The following is a 23,709-nucleotide window of genomic DNA, read 5'->3' on the forward strand; positions in this document are numbered from 1 at the left end:
GGATTGAAGTAGGTTTTAGATATTTACAGGAAATTTATAGAGGCAACTATTTTAATTGTAATAATAATTTTAGAAGGGTTTTCTTTCTAAAATTTCAGTCTAAATTTATGTTTTTAAATATTGTAATCTTTTCATCTATAATATATAACCTGAAGTTATGAAATCATTATCAATACGATTACCTCTATTTTATATGATTTTTGGTTTTGTTGGGCACTGTAGCGCTATATGGTCGGGGTCTCTGATTAATCTTAACTCGTCTGGCGGTCGGTTGCTCTGTCGTCCGATCATTCGTTCATTCGCTGGTTGATTGGTTGTTCGGTCAGTCAGTTAGTCAGTCATTCAGTCAGTCAGTCAGTTAGTCAGTTCGTACGCAGTCATGTCATTCATTTGCCATTTCAAGTGCTATACACACTCATGATTGTGTTATACGAACTGCGAATATGTATCTATATAAACGCTCAATGTAGTTTTGTGTGCACTGGATGCCGGCTGTTGTCGATATGTACATTTGCACGTACCTATATATAAAGAGTGTGTTCCGTAATAAGCTTAAAAGTGTAGCTATTGCTGGTGGAGCGTTTGCTATTCATTAATGAGTTGTTTAGCTGTCAACTGTCGGTTGTCATGCTCAATCCATTTTGTATATACCGATTGTTCGGATCAAGTATAGATACATGTGCACTATAATGGATATCATTATTAATTTTCATTATGCAAATGACTTGTATCGTTATTAGAGCCACAGGAACCATGGCAGCTGTATTCGACTGACACCAAAATTGTTATTTTGTATATTGTATATTAGGTTTAAATGGAAATTAATGGCTTTCTTATTGGTCTATATGGTTATGGTTTATTTATGGCTAATGTTAAATATTTCCTTGCTTGCTCTGTACTCAATTATTTTTTAAATATCCAAAAATCAGGCTATCCACGATCCCCCCATACTTTTGTTTACTTTTGAGGCCCGCCTGCTGATTTTAATTAATCTTGAAATCGTAATCATAAGTGGGAGCAGGTGTGTGATATTGCTTGGGGTTGGTGGGGATGGTAGATTACTTCCAGGCTGGGCATTATAAAAATTATCGTGCAATACACTCGCAAGAACTTCATCAATCAAGTGGCCAATAAATCAAGTAATAAACTTGTTGATATCAAGACAAACCCGTGTCAACTTAAACTCCAAACACAAAAAAAATGATGGAAAGAGTTTAAAAGGTTTTTCCCTTTAGGTTGAATTGAAGTTTTTAATATTTATGAATTAAAACGGATGGAATAAATACCAATGACAATGAAATGGGTTTTATTCTTATAGTTTTTTTGATAGTAGTGTTTCTATAAGAGCTTGTGTAGTAATTCCCCATTAGGTTGATTAATATTTATCAGTGGAAGTACACTTGAATTTCTGCTCAACCATACACGAGTAGATAAGTGTTTTACTTAATTCTCTGGCGTTCCCCTGCCCTTTCCATCATCAGCCAGCCCCCTTAACAGATACATACCTCTCTGGGCTACCTGTTAAACTGTAAGGTAAATAATCCACATGAGGCACACTTTTGAGTAAACTACCAAATTACACACAACCCTTCACCCTGCCGCTTTTATCCCGCTGTTCCACTCAAAAAGCAAATAAACCGGAGTGCCTCCTCCTGCTACTTAATTCGATTTTAGTGGTATTTGTGGTTCGTGCTTTACTTATTGTGGTTGTTGGTGCTGCTACCGATGTACGCTAGCCCCAAAATCGTATTCGAGTTTGTCTTTTAACTTTGGGCCTTGAACTACCCATTAACGTCTTTGGATTGGGGTACTTAAATCGACTAGAAAGGTCAAAAATCAGGTTTACCATGTCTCAGGATTCACTTGAATTCAACTTGTTTGTATTTTATTTCAAATAAAATGTTTTAAGAATGTATCTTAAAATCATATAAGCATGGTTCAAAATATTCCATCTAGTTCTAAGGGGTAGTTTTCAGTCGCAACCCGTTTAGTCATAATAAGACTCACCTGTTTATGTAATGCTCACTCACGAAATTCACTTAAGTAAAAGCGTTGGTAAATACCAAAACAAAAAACCAGAGGAAAATAGGGGAAAAAAATCAGCGGACTGAAGAACAAGTGTAGCATTTGTTAGATGCTTTTCTTTACATTTCTTCCACCTTTTTTTCTCCTCTCAAGCGCTTGAAAATAATATTTCTTCTTTTGTTTATTTTTTTACTTAGGTATTATTCAAGCTTTAATGGCTAAGAGAGCGAGATACAGATACGACGACCACATGCGTGTGCGAGACCGTCCGGCTGTATTTGTATCTCAAAGTTTGTTGTGTATCTATAGTAAACAAATGCGCGTAAAAGGAAAACATGCACGTAAGAACGAAAGGCAGAAAAATTGGCTCTAAAGAATGGACAGTGGTAGTGGAAAAGAACGAGGGATATAATGAAAACCGATGGCACAAACAGGCGGAGACATTGTTAGCACTGGTCGATCCTATCCCCATACCATACCATACCATACCATCCATCCCATACCATCCAATCCAAAACAAACTGAAACGAGTCCCGCTGTCAGCTGCCCATCGAGATACAATGCGGGTGCGGTTTGGTGGGGTGGTGCAGGGTGGTTTAAGGAATGGGTGTTATAAGGACCACTGCTCCACCATACACTCGTATGCGTAAAAATTCTTTTGGTTTCGCGCTCGCGTAAAACGTAAAAAATAAAATGAGAATGAGTTGGGGAAAATAAATATATATATATTTTTCCTCTTCTCATACAATACGGCTATATATGTATAACCCCATACGTATATGAAAAAGAGGAGAAAATAAACACAAATTGTTGCTATTCGGCTGCCCCACAGGCATCTCAAAGAAGGAGACGAACCAGAGGAGTTCTTGTCTGGATTTTATATTCATTTATGTGCAATTTTTATGTATTTCTCTGTCGGTTTTGGTTTATTTATTTTGTGCGCTTTTCTCTCACTAAATTGATTTGTTTGTGAGCAGGAGTTTTCTAAACCGGTTGCAGATGGATATTTTCTGTTTTTACGGGTTTGTTTATTCGGTGTTTGCCCGGGATTGGCTGGCTAGCAACAGGAATTGGTCAGAAAATTACGTTCTTTATGACCCCAGCTTATCAATACCAATACCCCAATGAAACTGCAATATATTTCAGCAAACCTTTTGAAATTGCATTCAAGGGGACTAACTGGTCTCATTATCAGTTTACTAATAAGTCAACATTTGAACTGAGATAAATGCATTCATTGCATACTTGTTGACTTATTAATATACCACGTTTATCTTGAGGAAACTTGGTTTGCATTTTATGCTTTACTTCTTGTTATAAGTTTATAAGAAATAGCGGATTCGATTTCGATTGAGAGCACTGGTGATAAAGATATCAGAGACCCACTGTGGTTTCCCTCCACCGGTCCTGTATAAGTCACACTCTCCCCAGGGAGAATTGTACTTAAGTACTCAAGGGTGCTTCATGAAATCGGTTTCCTGACTGAAATACCAATCAGCTCACTTCAATTATGCGACATCACACGATAAACAGCACAAAAAGTATCTTTATAAATAAATGTATACATATATATTTGGACAGTGTACAGTGGACGCGTAGTACGTGTGCACATTGCCAATCTATAAGTAGAAGATTAATATATAACGCCAACGTACAACACGTTTTGTTCGTTTTTAATTAATGAAACTTATTTCGAGCTGCGACCGACGAGACACAGACAAAAATAAGGCATCCAAATCGGCCAAAACAGAATTTACTAATGGAAATAAAAAAAAGATCAGGAAATTATGGTTTACTATACGCCTCTTCCATACCCTATTTTTTATAGATGAGGTAAATGTTATACAGTTTCTTGAAATGAAAATTACACAATTTCTAGAAAGGTTATGAAAATCCCCAGTAAAATTATTGGTTGTGACTTAATTGAATACTCAGTTAGGTCGGTAATTTCCAGTAAACTGAGACTTCCAAGCTCACGATTTTCTCAATTACACAATATGTATTATGTTCTTATTGTCAAGTTGTTACCGTTAGTAATAGTTATTATATTACAGGTGTTAAATTATTATATCATATTAAGAGTGTTGGCACAGGAAATTTAATGACAAATTAAAGTAAAGTTCCTTTAACAGAGTGTTTATTTAACGACCAATCCTATATTCCAAGTATCCTTACGCTTAAGATAATATAATGCATTTTAATTATTATATCATATTAAAAGTGTTAGCACAGACAATTTAAAGAAAAATTAAAGTGAAGTTCCTTTGACAGAGTGTTTATTTAACGACCAATCCCATAACCCAAGTATCCCATTATTTTCTCTGTCTGCACACATTAGTAAAAGTTGGTCTGTGCTTTGTCTGTCGGCTGTTCTATACCCTCCATATATATATTTGTATTTTTCCGCATAAGCACGAACACATTGGCCATATCTGCTGATGGGTCGCCTATACCAACACAACCCACTGAGTTTTATCTCTATTTCTGGGAAAGAGAGCCAAAATCAATTTATGTCGTGTGGTTTTATTCTAGCGCCGAAACGACTAATCAGGTAATTTATAAAAAAAGAGCAACGTTGGAGAGGCCGCTCGATAAGGCCCCCCCAAAAAAAAAATAAATGAACCGAAAAAGTAAAAATATTTTGCTACCAACGTCGTATAATTTTTTCATTCATGCGCTAATCGCCCGTATCACACACAAACCCAGTGCTTTTCTTATGAAGCTTTCTTAGTATTTGTATCTACACACTCGAACGTAGTACGGGTTTATATGGCCGATAAAAATATATGTATATATTTACACACTTTGGCCGCTTTCGTACGCTCCACACGCGTCAATGCGGCGGCCTCCCACCGCCCACCGCCCACAGCCGCCTTCAACCCACCCGAAAAATAAATATAATAAAAACAAAAAATAACCCCACCCATATCCCCATACACCTGCCAGTCCGAAGCTCTACCAAAAAAACATATAAACATACTTGTGTGTACGTATTCCGTTCGGTTTAAACACATTTTAATGCTGCGTAAATAAAGCAAACAATCTGAACCATCCACGTGCTTTCTTTCACCGCCCCGAATTCCCAGTGCACCACACCTTTGAAGCTTTTCTTCTTTTTAGCCCAACTATACTCGTATTTATGAGGAAAACGAATATATTCATTATAAATCTATGTGTATGCATATATTTGGGGGATTATTTTTGCAAATATTTTCTCATGCCGAAATAAGTGCGATTCTTTGGGTTGAGTACACATTTGGCTGGGTGCTCTTTACGTGATTAAATTAGCGTTATGGTGGGAACAAAGCGGAATTCTAGTGATACAAATATGTTGGGGAAAACAATTATGACGCAAGCAAATCTGCAAGCATGGGAAATGTGTAGTGATAATATCTAGGAAGGAAGAGGAAAATAAAATGTATCTTAAAATACTTATAACTGTTAATGGGCCATAACTTGGCTATTAAAAAAAACACGAGCATTCAATTTGTTTTTAAGTGACAACTCAATTTATAGATATTTAAGTAAATGCATAGGACAAAATAATATAAAAACGAAGAAGAAACTGTCTGAATTTTTAATTAAATGTGTATTATGAAAATTCTTACCAAGTACATATATAGAAAGAACAAAATTTAAAAGGATTTTAATAAAAAAAAAGTTTTTAATTGACCTAAAACGAAACAATTTCTTAAGTTCCTAACTTTTATTAATGTAGTTTTATTGCCTAAACATGATAAATACAACAAAAAAATATTTTTAAAAAATTGCATATATTTGCTGCATATATTTGCTTTTATTTCTTAATTTTACCACCAAATGAAAATATTTAAAGCCCATAAATTGTCCCCCATTGTTTGTTTTCTTTCAATTTGCATTGCGATTTCTGAACATAGTTTGCAGAGCTAATTCTCACTCGGGCGACAAGCGAAATGGCTGGAAAAAAAAGGAACAAAATCACCGAAAATTTGCACACATCATAAACTATAGATTGCGGTTCTCGAAAGTTATTAATTCGTTGGCGCCACTCAATCAGCCACCGATGGCAAGAACAACAACGAAGGCGACGCGGTGTCGCCATCAGTCAAAGTTCTTGTTTGATTTACATGTTTATCTTTATCGGGTTGTCTGGGTGTGCGGAATAAATTATAGAACAAATATTCCAACATTCATGCAATATCTCGCCACATATCTAGCTGAATTTTGTTGTTTGTCCCCAATGCCGCCTTTTGGTCAAATTGAGTTGTGTTAAGTTTCACACATAAACGATATGAGCAACAGCTGCTTTATATGCAAAGGCAAAATATAAAGTTGGCCAAATACAACTCTCTCGCCCTGTAATTAAAAGCCACAAAAGGCAAAAATGTTTTAAAGCTTATTTCTCGGAAACTCAGCGAAATCAAACTGTATACACAGCCATATCAATAAAGAACAACGACTGTTGAGGGTATTTTTTACGTCTGGTTAGGCAGACCCCCCAAGTGTCACCGGAATTTTCCCCTAAATGAAAAGGGGTGAAAACGGATATAATACTTTCTTAGCGTCTGTTTGCCCATACCACAAAATACCTAGAAGCGCAGCTGCTATTTCTTCAAATTAAACAAAAATATCTTATAACATATCATGTATTTGTAAATTTCTAAAATAATAATATATCATTTTCTCTTTTCTTTTCAGGTGGGTAATTCCAAAGTTCGACGACATATTATGATGTACACTGGCGTGTTCCTAAAAAATGCCAACAGAATACATGGAATTTGGGGTATATTATAATGTGAGGTTAAAAGTTTGGGGTTGTTGAAACACATAATTATATTATTTACTTCATACAATACCTTTAAATAAAAATCGACTAAAGATTACTAGATTCAAAGCCTGCTATTTAAAACCTATGGATGTTTGTTCTCGAACATTTTAGCTTGTTTGTGTTTAAAGATTATTTGTTTAGGGTCTACAGTCCAGACCCTAAGTTCATCTGTATAAGCGAAAGTTGCTTACTAAATAGCCGTACAAAAGCATTTAATACAGTTTCTGAACTGATATGATACTATATGTTGATTCTCGGTGAACTTCGGCCATTACATGGCACGTTTCTTATATGCAACCTTGATTTTCCAAGCGCATTTTTTGTCGCCTTTTTTAAGGTCTTGTCATCATTTTTCATTATTTCACATGCATCAACAAAATGCACTTTTTGTGTCTTTTTTTTGCTTCTTTCTTTGCTATATTGTGTGTATAGTATTGTATGAATATACATATATATTTTTTTGCCCAACCTAATCAGTTACAAAAGCAAGCGGCAGCGACGTGCTTGGGTTTGTCGTGATTGCACTTTTAATTTACTACGGTCGTAGTACGAAATCGTATGCTCATACGCTGCATATATAATAAATATAATACTGCACACAACAGATATGCGAGTATGAGCACAAACCGGCCGGCCCACGCAGGCAAATGAATGCATGAGTTGGGTTGTCAAGTCGGGGCCCCAGTTCCAGTCCCCCAGTACCTCCGAACCCCCATCTCCGATCCCCAAACCTCGATCCTACGGCCTACACAGAAACCGCTTGTTCTCCGCGTTGACACGATTCCCGACGACCCTCGTGTCTTGATTGGGGGCGATCGGAGGGGGTACCACTGTGCTTAGATCCAATGAAATTAATTAATGAGTGGCTTGTCCCAAAAGCGTGGGTCGTTTCTTTTTTCCTTTGTTTACTACTATTTTATAGGTTTTTTTTGTGTCGTTTGGCAGGCGCCTACTGTCGGCAGAAGCTCACTGAATTTTCGCGTAGGCGGGTTTTTCGGTGCTCAAGTTTATTGTTTTCACTTATCGTCTTGTGAAAAGGGTCTTAAAAGCTTTGATTGTAAAATATAACTAATTTAACATGTCAAAACGTTCAACCCAAAGATCCGGCAAGATTATAAAATTGATTTCAAAACGTGAAAGATTATTTGGTTGACCCTTTTATTTGTGCTCTCGATTTGTAAATAAAAACACCTATTTTAGACATTTATTTAATGTTTCTGAGGAATTTCTCTAAAAACTACGTTTTATGTTTGTAATAAATACTCAGGCTAATACCATTGCTTCCAAGAAGGTGAGATTGAATTTTTTAACCCGAAAAATACCTAATTAGATGTGTATTTTATATATTTTATTGGGTGAGAGCGGAAGGTTTTTATAAAACAGGGAAATTTCAGTAAGATGTGCAATGAATTAAAGTTTTCATTATGCATATGATATCATTTTAATAACCCTAGATCGATTTAATCTTCGAATCCAAATTATTCGTGGATAATCCCACTCGCAGATTTCCCCTAAAAACCCAAAACCAATGTCTTATTAATTAACTTATCCCAATGCCCACACAAATAATCGGTTTTCTATCGCCTAGGTTTCCACTAATTGTGAAATTCGAAGTAAAACAAAGGGAGATTTCTTGGATATTGACTAAGCATCGGGCCAGAGGCGCACCCAAAGGGGGAGCGAGGTCCGCACTTTGTTGCCGAGATTATATGGGAGTGGGGAGCTGTCGCAACCTCCCCTCCAACCCCTTTCGGACTACGCACCTGAACCACTGACTCAGCCACCTGCTGAACAAGTTGGTAGCAGTCCACTGGGTTTATGAAAATCAAAGCGTGTCATGAGTCAAGTCGCAGTCGGAAATTTCAGGAACGCAATAGTAAATGCCGTGCCACGCCGCCACATGTGAAACAACATTTTCATCTGGCGGTATGTGAACAACCTACGACCTTTCAGCTGCAAAGTCCCTGACATTATCCTTTTGGTTCGCACTTTCCTGTTTGCACAGCGCGAGAATAAACAGAACCAAGAGGGACCAGACGAAAGAAAAAACAAAAAACCTCAAAAATGCTACGGCTTGGGTTCGGGTTTGCGCTTAGGTCCACATATTTGTTTAGGTCTCTCGGTCAATCAACGAAAAAAGAAGGGAAAAATGAACTTGCCATGTTTAAATAAATAATTTTCAAGGTTTATTTTTAGGCCATCCCCATCGCAGGCAACAGGGCTCACAAAAGGCCAGTAAGCCAATTACCACAGAAGCAGGGGGATCGGCCAAAATGTGTGGCCATTTTGGGAATTTAAATTGAATGGAATTTTGGGTTCTAGTTGAACTGTAATGGTAATGGAATTGTCAATCAAATTACTTAGAAAGGAATGGAAAGTTCTTGACAGAAGGGTAATCTATCCAAGAGAAATTTTGGTAAATTAATGTTCTATATGACAATCGTAATTGGTATTGTAATTTGTCTTGACATTTATAGAATCACATGTAGGAACATGTATGAAGAATTTAGTTATTTCCATTTAAACTGTTCAGTTATAGTTAGCTTTAATCCATTTTTTTATCATTCATTGCTAAAGTAAATTAAAGATCCTCAGCTAAAGAAACTTGGAGTTACTCAAAAATAATTCTGGAAGGTAAACATTTTAAGATGTTATATACACTTGTACATCTTATAAGTTCCATCTTCTTCAATTGTAACCATCGCAATACTTAATTTAAATCTTTGCTTCTTCAACATTTTTTTAAACTGTTTGTTTTCCATTTCTCACCTTACTTGGTATTTTGTTTGGGGAAGTATTTTCTCAATGTCCCGTGCTCTGATCTGAAATTTGAGATAAGCCACGCAATTAGTGGCTATATAAACAGACGGCAGCGGCAACAGCAATACCATCGTCTCCACATTGTGGTCAAGTAAATAGAGTGACAAGCCCGCGACAACACGGTCAAATGCCTTCAATTTGGGTTTATTTATTTATACCCATGTACAAATTTCCTTGTCGTGCCTGTGTGAAGGGTCTAACCGGGGTCTTACCTTTCCCCCGACACTCTAAGAGAGATAGCATGGAAATGGAAATGGAAATAGGAATGGAACCGAAATAGGGCCTGACATACACGCATTTTGCTAAGTGGTGTCAAATATTTACATGATATTACATTTCGATTTTCCATTTACCTCTACACAAGTTCACTTTTGGCAGTCAGTTGAAGTGAAAATGTTCTAAATGCTCTTATATCTTTGAGGTTTTGAATGGTATATGAATAGATGCATAATTTTATTCATATTAGTAATATTTTCAATTGATCAAATCCTAAAGTGTTTATATTCTTAATAATAATATTTTCTATTTATTAAAACTAAAAGTGGTTTTTGAAAAGTTCAAAAAGTTTATAGAACAAATTCATCTTGATATTAGAAACTTCAATACCAATATTAGATCTCGCCAAAACCAAGATTATAATCGTAAATTCGTAAGAGCTTCAATTTGTCTAACTAAAATAACATAAAACCCTATAAATTAAATGTAATTGTTAATGCCAAATGTATTTCCAACATTTCATGAATATTTATTAAGGATCTTTAATTTCAAGTGCCCCACTTTTGTAGATATTGCTGAGGAAGTGCGATGGTTTCCCCCTCGTTAGTGGCGCATTATTTGTATGCTGGTTATTTATAGTTAATTGAGGTGTTCGAGGTGGCGCCTGTTGAGGCCAATTACAGCGAGCTAACTTGGTTAGGACCCTTGGCCAGCTTTAGCTGATGACGCTGACCAGCACTCTCATCCCGGCACTCACATCCTTCGATGCCTCTCAACCGATGCCATAGCCATCACCATCCTTCAACACACGCTTCAGATATTTGCCCCCCCGGGTCGAAAGGTGAGGCACAAAGCGCAAAGAGAATGGCCGATGGCGAAGATTGCAGGGAAAATCGGGGGAAAACCTAGGGGGGACTCGGGGCAGTGGAAATCGAGGGGAAAGCCACTTAGCCAGCAGCTGACGCACATAAAACTCTCCCTTCGTGGGCGGTGGCATCCTCCTTATCCTTGAGATTGCCCATGCTCATCGCCATGCCAGCGCACGTTTCAAACTGGGAAACGTTCCCTTGGCCAGTAGGCAAATGAATTTTCCTTTTCCCAGCTTATTTCCCCCTTTGGTTTTTCTTTTTTTTTTCTTTTTTTTAGTGTGCCAGAGTGTTGTGCTTCGGTTTGAGTAAATCAATTTGAGGCCCCGTGTTATGTTAAGAAACGACTACAAAAGTGTTGTTCACAGTTCATTCCTCCCCTATCCAATAAAGCTGATGAGGATGAAGTCCTGGCCTGCCTTTGACACTTTTGGCCATAATAGTTTGCTTTGAAAGCCGGTCCCCTAATCATTTTTCCTTGCATTGCCTGCCGCCCGCCTCGCCTTCTTCGGCTTTACTTGAGCAAAGAAAACTGAATTCTAAAGATTTTTCTCCCCTATGCTGGCTTTCCTTTTGCCTTTATGGTTTTAGATATACATTTGTCGGGGAAAGCTCTCTATGCACTTCTTCTTGGTACTTAGAAAAGGGTTAGTAACGAAGGATAGGCAACCCTCTAAGGCTGTCAGAGTATTTAAAAAAAAACAAGGATTAATGCAAGGAGCCAAATTTGTATTTGTATTTATTAGTAAGTTGAAAAGAAGTAGGTTAATCCACCAGTCATACCCCTGCTGTTTTTAATTTTCTTAAAAATATTTTTTCAAAATAACCGAAAACAAAAATCTATTCCCTCTAATCCGAAGCCAATAAGCAGTCCAATTTTGCCCACTCAATGGCTAAGTTGGTTTCCTAACAGTTTCACCAACTAACTTTTATCACTTTCCTAAGCTTACTTATACCTCACCTCTCTGACCCCCGACAGACTTATCGAGACAAAGTTTTGCTTTAGCCTCATTAGCGTTGTTAGTTGGCCCAAAGTTGATAATAATAAAGTTGAACGGGTTCGTGCGCGTTACCTTGATTTTCTCAACTTTTCTTCAAAATGTCTTTTATTGATTTTCCTTTTATTCTTTATTGAGTGTATGCGAATATCAGCCATTGTCCAATTAAAAAATATCTTAATAAACTTTAAAATAGATACAAATTGCAGGAGCTCAAAGTTTAATCTATTCCCCGCAACGCTTTATAAATCAAACGTTTCTTAAAAGAAATTTAAAGAAAATATTATAATTTCACTAAGTCAGGTCTCTTATCATTATGCGTTGGTTGTTTTGTGCTGAGAAATTGTGATTTAAACATTCCAAACTTATCTGTCTTCAACTACTACTCGTAAGTATATGAATCACACACGAAAAAAAAAGGAAGAATTTTTTTCCCACTTTAGTTTGAATGATTGTACCTAAAAAAACATTTCCGTTTAGTCATATTTAAATACATTTCATATACAAATATGGTATAGTATAGTGATAAGTATTTCCTTATTATATTTTGACCTCTGTGGAACTGTGCTTAATGAATTAAATACCATAACCTTATGGCTATGAAACTTGCTGTAGAAAAAATAAAATCTTAAACTGTATTTTAGTGTGTGTCTACTCCCAAATATATTTGCAATTTCACGCATTTATAACAATGAAATCACAATACTCCGAGGCACTCAAACAGCAATCGAATTTGCATTTAGAGCTCAATCAAATGCATTTTTCATAGAACAAACAACCAAACTGTCGTGCACACACACACACATTTCAAATAATATATGTTCGCATTTTTTATGCAGTTTATTTAATGTATTCGCACTTTTTTCTGCTTTCATAAATATTTGATGGTGAAAATTGCATAAGAACAGTAAAATTGCAACGCTTAAATGAACGCAAAAATAAGAACAGGGTTGCCATCTTGATTGACGAGTCGACAAAACAATTCCACAATCGGAGGCGTGAGATTGTGGAAAGCAAGAATTGTTGGCCACGTATTTGATAGACATCGATTTCGAATTATGGCAATTATTAAAGTTTTTCCAAAGTTCCACGGGATACATGGGAACGTTCTCATGTGCTGTGTTTGTCGGTCGCATTGTGGTTTTAGTCTAATTTGAATTTTAAATTCAATTTGCAATCAAGTCATTAAGTGGGGTGTGTTTGAGAATAGATATTGTATTGGTAAAAAGCTCATCGAAGGTGTTTTTGAGAAGCGTTGAAGTTATTGAATCGACTATGCTGGAAATATTGTAAAAGATAGGATCATATATAGATTTTTTATGAATAAAGAGCGTGGGCACTAGAGGTGCAGAAACCATCGCTTTTCCGATGTTTTATCATGCAAAAATCGGTGTAACATCGAAAAACATCGATGTTTCTGCACCCCTATAAGCACCAATTCCAAAGATCAGAAATCGTACAGTTTCGTTAAAACAAAGATCAATCATTTTAGGTAAGAGGCTCTGTTATTAACTCAGCTTATTGATGGAAATTCTTAGAACCTCCTTTATCGAAAATCTGCTACTTTTTAAGCATTTGCAGTGATTTATTGCTTTTCCTTACAGTTGTTTATGGAAGAATATCTTCCTGTATAATCTCATATGATCATACTTTGTTTATTATGCCCCAACGCTCATGATCCTAAATCATCAAAGTCGGTAAGCTAGGGCAACAATGTGGCCAGGCAACATTTCTGTTTACGCACGCCAAATTGTTGCCGCTCTAAGCCAAATAGAATTTTGTTTTTAACCCACTCGCAGGCAAACACAAATAAACAAAAAGTGGTAAAAACAAAATCGGTTTGAGTTGGGGGCTGACTTAGGCACAGTTCCAATTTCTTTGCGGGCAACCGAGAGCTATTGACACGAGCGAGAGATGCCGACGCCCGTAGGTTTTTTCCACTTTTTTAAGTTTTATTTTTGTTTCATCCGCAATCCATCCTTATACAGTAGCGGGGTATAAAGCACAGAGCTCTGGCTGTTTATTCTTTTGAACACACATTTTTTGTTTGTTTATTTTCATACTTTTTTTCAGCTTAACTCTTTGCTCATGCGCCTCATCACCCCCTCTCCAAAGTTCTTAGCTCTACTTATCACCAGCACAGAGAAAAAAATTAAAAACACAGATTGTGTAAATATATTTTTGAAAGAACTCTTAAATAAAGAGCCCGCGTGACTAATTCATGGATCATAAAAGAGTATGTCAATATATTTATTTATTAAAGATGATAGTGAAGTTTGCAAAAACAAAGAATAAAATAGTGCTAGCTAGCGGGGCCTTCGACTACGTATTTTTGATTGGCTAACTTAATTTAACAACATATATATTTTAGATTACATACTATAAATTGATTTTTTTTTTAAATATTATAATTGTGTTTCTTTAGTATGTCAATATAATTGTTAGATTTTTAGTATTTTATTTTAGTATTTTCCATCTTTTGTTAAATGTAAAAAATATAAAAGAAGGCTGGTATTTATTTTCTGGTATATATGTTGTAGTATTTGTATGTGTAAGAGTTATATTCTGTGTTAGAATTTAAGGCAATTTAAGACAAACCCAGCGTATGTTTTCTTCCAGTGTACATCCCTCTTTGGCATCGGCGGCATATTGCATTGAAATTTGCAACACATTTCACTTTGTTGGCTCTTTGGCTACCGTTTGACGTTTGAGTCGGGAAAGGGTTGAATAAGAAGGCGGAGGGAGCTCAAAGTGGGTGGGGATGCCGAAGGGGCAGACATGGAAAAAAGACCAAGAAAAAAGAAAATGATTTAATGCAAATTTTATGCGCCATACTTTTCCACAGCCTTTGCTCCTGTTGTTATTCTCGTTACTGAATCGCCGTCTCCGTTCTGCAACGTCATATTTAATCATGATCGCGATCATGATCGTCAACGGTTGTCATTGTCTGTCAACCAAAGCGATGGCAACATTTTAATACATTTTGCAACGGAGCTTTGAATTCCAACCATATTGCTTATTTATTCAGAACTGCAGTTGTATGTTGTTTTATTGGATCTCTGTTACTTGATTGCTTTGAAAACATATAGAATTAGAATGGGATAACAGTTTGAGAGACTGCAAAAAATTCGATTCTTGATTTGGGTGCCCATATTTAATATTTTAAAATATTACTTTTGAACGTAAAAAAAAGTTTATTTTATAAATATATTACTTATTTCGATAAGTTTAAGAACTATAAATAAATAACGTCTTTTAAATTAAATTGTAAGTACTAAGGAAATTTTATTGTATATTTATAAAAATTTTGATATCGCTAAGTAAAAAAATATATAAAAGTAAACACCACACTTAAAAAAAAACTGTCAGTACCAACAAATGGATAAATGTTCCTTGACATAACATATATATTTTGAGTTGCTAAGTTCTCTTATCAGAGGTCTTAAACACTTTGAAATACATAGGAAATCTATCAACTTGGAGGCAACTCACACGGTACTCATTCCAAGTGCAAATATACTTCACATAATGATAAGTTCACTGATCTTTCGCTCCACACACACACACACACTCTCACACAAGCCTTCACTCGAAGTGCAATGTATTTTAAGTACTAAATTGTTTCCTAACTGCAATTAGCTGGAAACACCAGGCGACACAACGGCCAACAGCCAACAGCACTGGCAGCTGCAATTTTGATGGCGGCGATGATGGCCAGGAAACATTCTTGGGCCGACTTCTCTGGCGCTAGACACAGGCAACAATTTTAATTAGTCTGTGGGCCTGGGCAGAAACTTTTCGCAGCATTGGCAAATTAATCGAAATGCATTAAAGCCAATTAAGCGACTGCAACTAGATGTGCAGGGAAAATACAGTGGCTTCTAGAAGGCGCCAAACTGCAGTTTCCCCATTTTGTTGTTGTCTCCACTGCTGCATTTGTTGTAATCAAGAAGATGCACATAAAGCCGTGTGGCTACCGTTAAAGATGTATTCATTATTTTTATTATTTTCTTTTTTGCACGAGAGTTTAGTGGCGAAAAGATGCCGGAGAAGAAGAACTCGCATTATTGTAGGTCTCTTTGCAAAAGTACAGTGAAGGTTCTATAGGAAAAATGAATAGATTTTCTGAAAGAAATTTATATTAGGTTTCTTTAATAAAATAATTTAAAATTGAATTGCATTTTTTTTAGATGCTTTAAATTAAGCTTGTAATAATACATTTTAATTTTATTTACATCACATAATTATTTTCAAGTAAAAATATATATCTACATCATTTAATTTTAAAAATATTTTACTAGTTTAAGAAAATGTAAACAAATTTAAACACCGCCATCAAGTTTTCTTATCATATGTACATATATATATGTATACTTAAAAATTTGAATTACATTTTTGAACTCGTAAAATTTTATGTGATGTTACTAAACTTGATGTATTATTTCTATTATATTTTTTGAAACACCTGTAAAAGTTTTAAAGCTATAAAACGGCTGCTTTAGACATTCAAAGATTAAGGTCAAAATACCCCATCGGTTTCGTCCCTAAATTTTCAGAATACATTTTTTGTTGCATACTTTTCGAAATCATTAAAAATATTTTCAAACTTTTTTCGACCTAACCTTTTTAGTGAGGTTGTACTGTCTTTTCTTCTTTTTCGCCATTTTGCATTATTTGCTCCGTCATCTTATCGTTTGGCCACTGCAATCAGTCGTCGTCGCCCGCGCTGCTCCACATTTCAATTTTACTCCGCAGAACAGTGAGACGAAGTAAGGGAAAAGCAAGTAAAAAATAAAATTAAAATACAAAAAAGTTTGCTGCCTCTTCTGCCGTTTTCCTTCATCTTCAACATTTTCGCGCGCATCGTGTTGCCAGGGGCAGGCTGTAGTGGTATTGGTGTTGTTGCAGGCACTGGTACGGAGCCCTTCGTGTCCCCCCACACACACACAAACACGTCGTCTTTACAACTTTGCAACAACAACAGCAAACGAGCGAAGGAACCCGACTTGTTCCCCTACGTCAGCATTCAGCTTTCAACATTCAACATACAACTTGCAGCATCAAGCATCCAACATACCGCATCAGCCTTTTTCATTCTTCTCCACTGCATTCTTATTTTTCCCATAGTGCAATTGCAACAGCAACAACAACAACCGCATAAGCTCAAGCACAGCGCATACAAATAATTTACGCCATGCAAAAGCGAAAAGCTAAAAATGAGTAAAGGCTGCAAAAAACACATACTATGATGTGTAGGGGTCACAGGCGACGGCACAACAATGTGGAATGTAATAAAATAAACCACATTTTATGAAACCAAAAGATTTATTCATTTATTAGACAAAAATTTTTCAATCTGATTTCAGCTTAAGCCTAGGGGAATTTACATAGAACGGACTGTACGTCTATCAACCCCTTAAAAACCTCAACCAAACAGCCATGTCTTTAAAAATGTCACAAAAAAACCAAGAAATGTATAATTTGTAAATGTTTTTGACTTTATTTGTATATTTTCAGGTGTAGGTTTCCTTAAAAAATTTCAGATCTTTAAATATCCAATTTCCTTAAATTTTTTTATAGGGGGCAAATTAAAAAATCATTTCTGATAAACTTTCATATATTTTTACATTTTTGTTGCATACTTATCAGCGTTACTTTTGCTGATCTTGGGAAAATTTGGTATTCATAAAATTATATAAGCAGAGGAAATATTTACTTGGACATTATGAAAAAGATCACATTCTTATTTCTAAATAAATTTTTATATCACTAACAATTTTTAAAAAATATTGAATTACTGTAACTATTGAGGGTTGTCTATTTTTGCGACCACTGGTGTTTATCACTGTTACATGCGCCCATGTAAAATCATCCTCAGCTACTGTTGTTGCTGTTGTCGCTGCTGCAGCACATTGCATTCATGCGTGCCCGTGTGTGGGTACGCAAGCTCGTGTGTGTACGTGTTGTGGGCGGAAGAGAGGGTGGAAGGGGAGACGAATGCACGAGTTGTTTGCATTTACTCTACGCAAATGAGCGGCATTCGGCGTTCCTCGTTCTCGGATTTTCCTGGAGAGAGAAAAGGAGGAGGGGATGAACGAGAAGAGGACGATTGGGGAAAGGGAGGGGGATGCAGTGGAGCTGCTCCCTGCGCACAACTCACTCTCACTTGATGCTGCTGCATTATTTTGTTGTTGTTGCCTGCTTTGAATGACTAAGAGCGTACTTTTGATTTTTTTTTTTTTGGTTTAGGTTGATTTGGAGAATGGGCGAAGGACTGTTGACGAGTTCGCAACAGCATAAAATACAACGTAAAAATGGCAGGAAAAAATATGCACAGAAAAATCACAGCAAACAAATTCACAACGCTAACTGCTCTCCACTCCCCCCACTCTATCCCCATCTCTCTCTTTCGCTCGAGTGGGGTTACTGACATTGCAGCAGCCGGGCAGCGACGTGGGCAGCGCAGTTGCTGCGTTTGTACCGTTGCTAAGTGCAATGAGTGCGGGAGGGAGCGTGAAAGAGATGGAGATGGGGGACAGTGGGAGCAGCACAATGAGTGAGTGCGGTGTTGGAGAGTGTGAGAGGGGGGGAGGAAGGGAGTAGAAGAGTGATTGCGAGATTAACTTTCTGCATGGACTTTTCGGCTTGCTCTCTTCTTCGCTCGTGTGTTCTACACTTTTCGTTTCGTTTTCGATTTGGCGCCAAAACAAATGACCGTTAGGGTTCAAGGAACTCTCTTCTAATTACTCTATTCCATATCCATAACGAATTTACACAGAAAGAAAAACGAATATGCTAGGAGGAGATCAGTTTATGGATTTTAATGACATTTTAATATTATTTATAGATATTAGTATGTATATCATTTTGACAATTACCAATTAAAATGTCAATAGGATATATTTGGGATTTAAAACGGGTATCCCTAAGCTGTAGCCTTGTTATGCTCTCTAAATTGAACATAACTAAATGTATTTTTAGTTTTGTGATTAGCTTCTTCTGTACTTCTGATTTGTTTTCTGTGTAAAAAATGCACTATACTATCAACACACACACATACATCTTTGTCATCTCGTTCGCACGCATGTTTTGCATTCAATTTAGCACGACTGCATTGAGATCGATCGCTTAGGTATTAGTATTAGTGTCTGTGTGTATTTGCATCATAAAACTGAATATGCCAATTAACAACAGCAGCCAACAATAACTAACTAAAACAATAACAGCAAAAACCAAGTGCAATGAGAGCACAAGAAATTGACATGCATGCCAAATGCAGTTGCTGAACCACATCATAAAAAGCAACAATGGCAACAATAAAGACAATGCAGATGGAAATGATGGCAATTGAAACAGCCACACTCACACTGACACTCACACCAACACCCAAGCACACACACAAATGCAACCGAAAATTGCTGAAATTTTGGCAATGGTGACTACAATAAACAGATAACTGTAATAATGCTCACATTGCATTGCAAGGTTTTTTTTTTTTTTTACTAAGTTAAATTGCAAGTAAATCCCATTGTTTGGCAATTGAACAGATGTACGTCCTCAGAAAAGTTAATCATCAATGAAGGATAACAATCGTTTATTAAACTAAAGGCTTTAAAGGGTATTATTACAGGAATTTATTGTTACTTTGTATATGAATCAAGTTCTAATTACTGGAAATGACATACACTGAAGAGTTATGTAAATTTAATTAGAACAGGGAAATACTTTTTAGACTTAAAGGTTTTATATTGCTTTTTATAACGTTTCTATTAGTAACATACATTATAAGTAAAGATTATGTTAGTTATATCATTCATAACATGTTGTTTATAATATATGCAAGTCTTATTTTAATAATAATAGGATAAAACCATGTTATAAATGATATTAAAGAATTTAATTACTAGCGATCTTGATATTACTGGTCTCTAATCACATAGTACAGCTTTCCCATTTTACAGGCTGTCTGAGGCTGTGAATCTCACACCAGATTCAGATTCCCAGCCAACCAAGTTAAGTTAAGAGATGTGGATATGGTTAGATTTACTTAGGCACGCATCGGTAGCAACATTCCTCCCACTTCCCCCTCTTTACAGCCCCCTTCACCCCCTTTAATGTCGTTTTCTGTGACTGAGCACACACACACACACAGACACGCAGCACACACCCACACACGCCCTATGCTGCAACGCATGAACAAATATAAAGATATGCAGTTATTTACATAAAAGCTTTATAAATATGTGCATAAGCTTGCCACTGTGTTGTGCGGATGTGACTGTGTGTGTGTGATGGAGTGGGGTGGCTGGGGGGTAATGGTGTGTGCATATGAGCATGTGTCCAACTAATCGCAAACTCAACTCGCTAACGCCACAAGTCGAGTTTTTGGCCAGATCCTGAGGCTCAACCTTCATATGAGGCATCATGTTCAGCTTACTGACGAGGAATTTTCTTCGTTCTGCAAAAAGTCGACCATTACACTGTGAAAAATTAACAAATATATGTATAATCCCAGTATTACTCAATGAAAATAACACTTAAAATTTAAAAATGTGGATGTTCTAATGGAAGAGGTCTTTGAAGGTGCCTTATAAAATAAATAAAAAGAGGGTGTATATATTTTTGAAACCTTATTCAACATTTTTAAATATTATAGAAAGTTAGACATCTATTAATTTTATGGATTGTTACAAGATTTCATGATCTTAAGTAATAGTTATATCAATAATATTTAATATAATATTTGTATTTAAAAATATTAAGAAAATATACAAATCTTGGGAACAAATACCTTATCACACCAATGATTTCCCTGGGTTTTTTATGGTTACTTTTCACAGTGGACCTTGGCATTTTCCACGCTTGCCCCAACAACTGTACCAGACACCGTGTCTGCCACCTTTCAGCGTCTTCTTCTCGCCTCTGCAACGCCGCCCTTGTGGATTTTTCCTAACAATTGCAAGTCGCTGCTGGCAGCCTAGCAACCGAAAGCGCGAAAGCCCTGGCCGCAGTAATGAAAAGCAAAGTTGTGAAAAACGAGCTCGGGGAAAAAAGATGGATAAGGGAGGAAAATAAAGCAATCATTGCACTTGTCCCGCGCAGCAGCAACAACTAACTGCAACAACAATATGGCCAAGGCTGCAGGTTTTTTCCTATTTTTTTTTTATTCATTCCTGGTTGCTACGTTGCTTCAATTTAGCTTCGTTTTCACTGTATTTGTGTGTGTGTGTGTGTGTTGCATGGTATAGTAGTACTAGTACCTGTGTATGGGTTTAAGAGCTCGCCCACAATGGGCGTGGCAGTCATTTCCCGCAATTACGCCTACACACAAGCGACCTGAGTCGGGGGATATATATGGCGATGTATAGAGATGGACGTGGATGTGGATGATGCAGATGGAAAATGGGAATGGGAATGGGAATGGAAATGGAGAAGTTGCTCCTGCGATAAGCCGTATTTGCAGCAGCTGCCACCGAGATGTGGCAACTCTGGCAATGGGTCGTATACGTATCATGCCCAGAAGTATGCAACACTTTTGTCAGCCTGATGAATTGAGAGCGAAAATGGGCGGAGACGGTAAAAATTGGATGAAAATAAATGGGGAAATACGGTAGACTGTGGTAAAAGCTGGTTGAGGGTTTAAGTTATGGAATTCTAAGCAATTCTTATCTTTTTTTCTTAAAGAGGGGAAAGGTTAGGCTAGTTCTACGATATTTTGTAAGAAATAAAACAAATAGTTCTAACTAGTAGTTAAGTATAGTTCTTTTATATAGTATTTCTTGCCATTTAAATTTTATATTAAACATAGTAATATAAAAGCGAAAACTTATAGTATATAGAAATGCAAAATAAAAGCCAATAACCCTTTTTGATTGCAACCCACTGAATGAAATGTAAATCAGTCAATCAATTGTAATGAGATGATTGAGTTTCTTCGGAAATACTCGTTGCTACGAGAATATGTAAGCCGTTAAGAGCTACTTTTAACCCCTTTCAAAAGTCGAGGCTGCTGCAGTTGCTTCTACAATTGGGCCTCCATTCGTTGTGTATTTGTGGTTGCTGGATGATTCTGACTTTTTGTGCAACTGTACAGTCGTCTGTCTGTGTGGCTTTGGCATAAAATGTTTCAAGTGTCATTTATATTTCATTTTACCCCTTCATTTTTTTTACTGCCGGCTACAGCCACGCCCAACGCCCACAAGCCAACCTAGACCACTGGACGTCTGTGCAAATTAAAATGTTTCCGTTGTCGTTGTCGCAAATTCCCACACAGATACAGATACAGATACAGAGGGCCATAGTTGGGCGAGATTGAATTTTATGGGCCGACCGACGTCGCCGGGCGCCGGGCGCCGGAGTTTCTGCGAGTCCTGCGGATCGTGGCAGGATGTCAGGGTTGTCCGGATGCGGATTACACTAATTATGAAATGACATCGACAACGATGGCGTCGTTGATTTTAATGGTTTTCTGTTGTCAACTTAATTAACAAATTTTCTCGCCTTTCGCTTCGATTGCAGGAAGGATGCTGCTGATGTCACCGCCGTTGCAGTAGCAACACTAGCCAGCTGAAGGTTACAAAAAGGATACAACAACAACAGCCGACCCACTCTCCTCCACCCCGCAAACAAGCCACACACATGTTGCTGCCAAAACAAAGATGCTCAGCGCTGCCAATGCAACTGCAACAGCAACACATGGAGCAGCAGCAGCCGCGATTGCCGCAGCCGAGACTTATGTCATAACAAACAAACAACAACAGCAGCAACATCAGCAGCAGCAGCAGCAACAAGTCTTTGTTGTTGCCGCCAACAAAATGGTGATACCAGCAACGGGAGCAACAATCGCCGGTATACCAACAGCAACAACAACAGCAGCCGCTGAATCAACAGCAACGCAGCAGCAGCAGCAACATCTGCAACACCAGCAACATGTGCTGTTCCAGCCGCACCTACAGACAACAACAACAGCAACAGCAGCAACCAGCACACCTCAGCAACAGCAGCAACAGCAACCACCTCAGCCGCGGCAGCATCCCAAGAAGCGAAAGTTCGATCCAGCCGAGCTGGACAAGACCGAGCAGCATCCCCAGCAGCAGCAGCAGCAACTGAGTCTGCAGAAGCAGCAGAAACCCGCCGATACCAATGGCAACAGCGATGCTTTGGCCAACGGCAATCAGCTACATCGCATGATCGTGAGTTGCGGTGCAGGCGCCGGCAACAACAGTAGCAACAGCAGCAGCAACAGCAGTAGCAGCGATATCAAGCAGCAGCAGCAGCAGCAACGCAATATCATTGCATCCCCGCTGCAACATGCGAGCGGTAGTACTTACAAGCAACATGTTGCCAGCGGCAACAATAGTCACGCAGCCACAATCAATCATCAACAACGCACACATACGCCCACAACCGCCGTCTACTACCAACAGCAGCAGCAGCAGCAGCAACAGCAACAACAACGTTTTAGCTTTAACTCAAACAATCAGCAACATGTACAGGAACAACACCAGCAGCAACAGCAGCAGCAGCAATCCCTGCTCGATCTCAGCGAGTGGAACAACACGCGTGTCCTAGCCAAAATCCACAATCACTATGCTCCAGGGATTATACGCCAAGTGCAGGAGGCGTCTCCCGACTCAATACTCGTGGAATTCGATTCCACCGATTTGGGATTGTTGCTATATCCGGACGTGTTGCACCAGGGCCGCAATCATGTGATACTCGATGCCAGCCCGCCCATGGCGGATGTAAGTAGATAGAATTAAACTTTATACGGTAGTCAATCGTTCTAAGGGCGTTTTCTATTTCCCGATTAGATTACCCTAGATGCCCGCGTCTGTGTGCGCCAGCGGGTCGAAGGTCGTGGCTCCGGCAGCTTCGTCTACGTGGAGGGCATCATCACCGACATCAACCAGGCCACGAAGCAATATAGTGTGCAACTGATCGGCGATGAGATGGTGAGGACATTTAGCTAGATTGT

At 37.7% G+C, this 23,709-nt stretch overlaps 1 protein-coding gene across 8 annotated transcripts in view; it reads left to right on the plus strand.

Moving 5' to 3' along the window:
• cic (Putative transcription factor capicua) overlaps nt 1-23,709 on the plus strand; it is a 47,959-nt gene that overhangs the window by 9,216 nt on the left and 15,034 nt on the right. For all 8 annotated transcript variants that reach the window (XM_036816615.3, XM_036816613.3, XM_065865902.2 and 5 more), the window contains 2 exons: nt 22,251-23,476; nt 23,546-23,686. In XM_036816615.3, coding sequence (XP_036672510.3) covers nt 22,391-23,476; nt 23,546-23,686 — 1,227 coding nt within the window. In that variant the 5' untranslated portion in view covers nt 22,251-22,390. The remainder of the gene's footprint in view (nt 1-22,250; nt 23,477-23,545; nt 23,687-23,709) is intronic.

Source organism: Drosophila suzukii, chromosome 3 (assembly GCF_043229965.1).
Source record: "Drosophila suzukii chromosome 3, CBGP_Dsuzu_IsoJpt1.0, whole genome shotgun sequence".
NCBI classification, from domain to species: domain Eukaryota; kingdom Metazoa; phylum Arthropoda; class Insecta; order Diptera; family Drosophilidae; genus Drosophila; species Drosophila suzukii.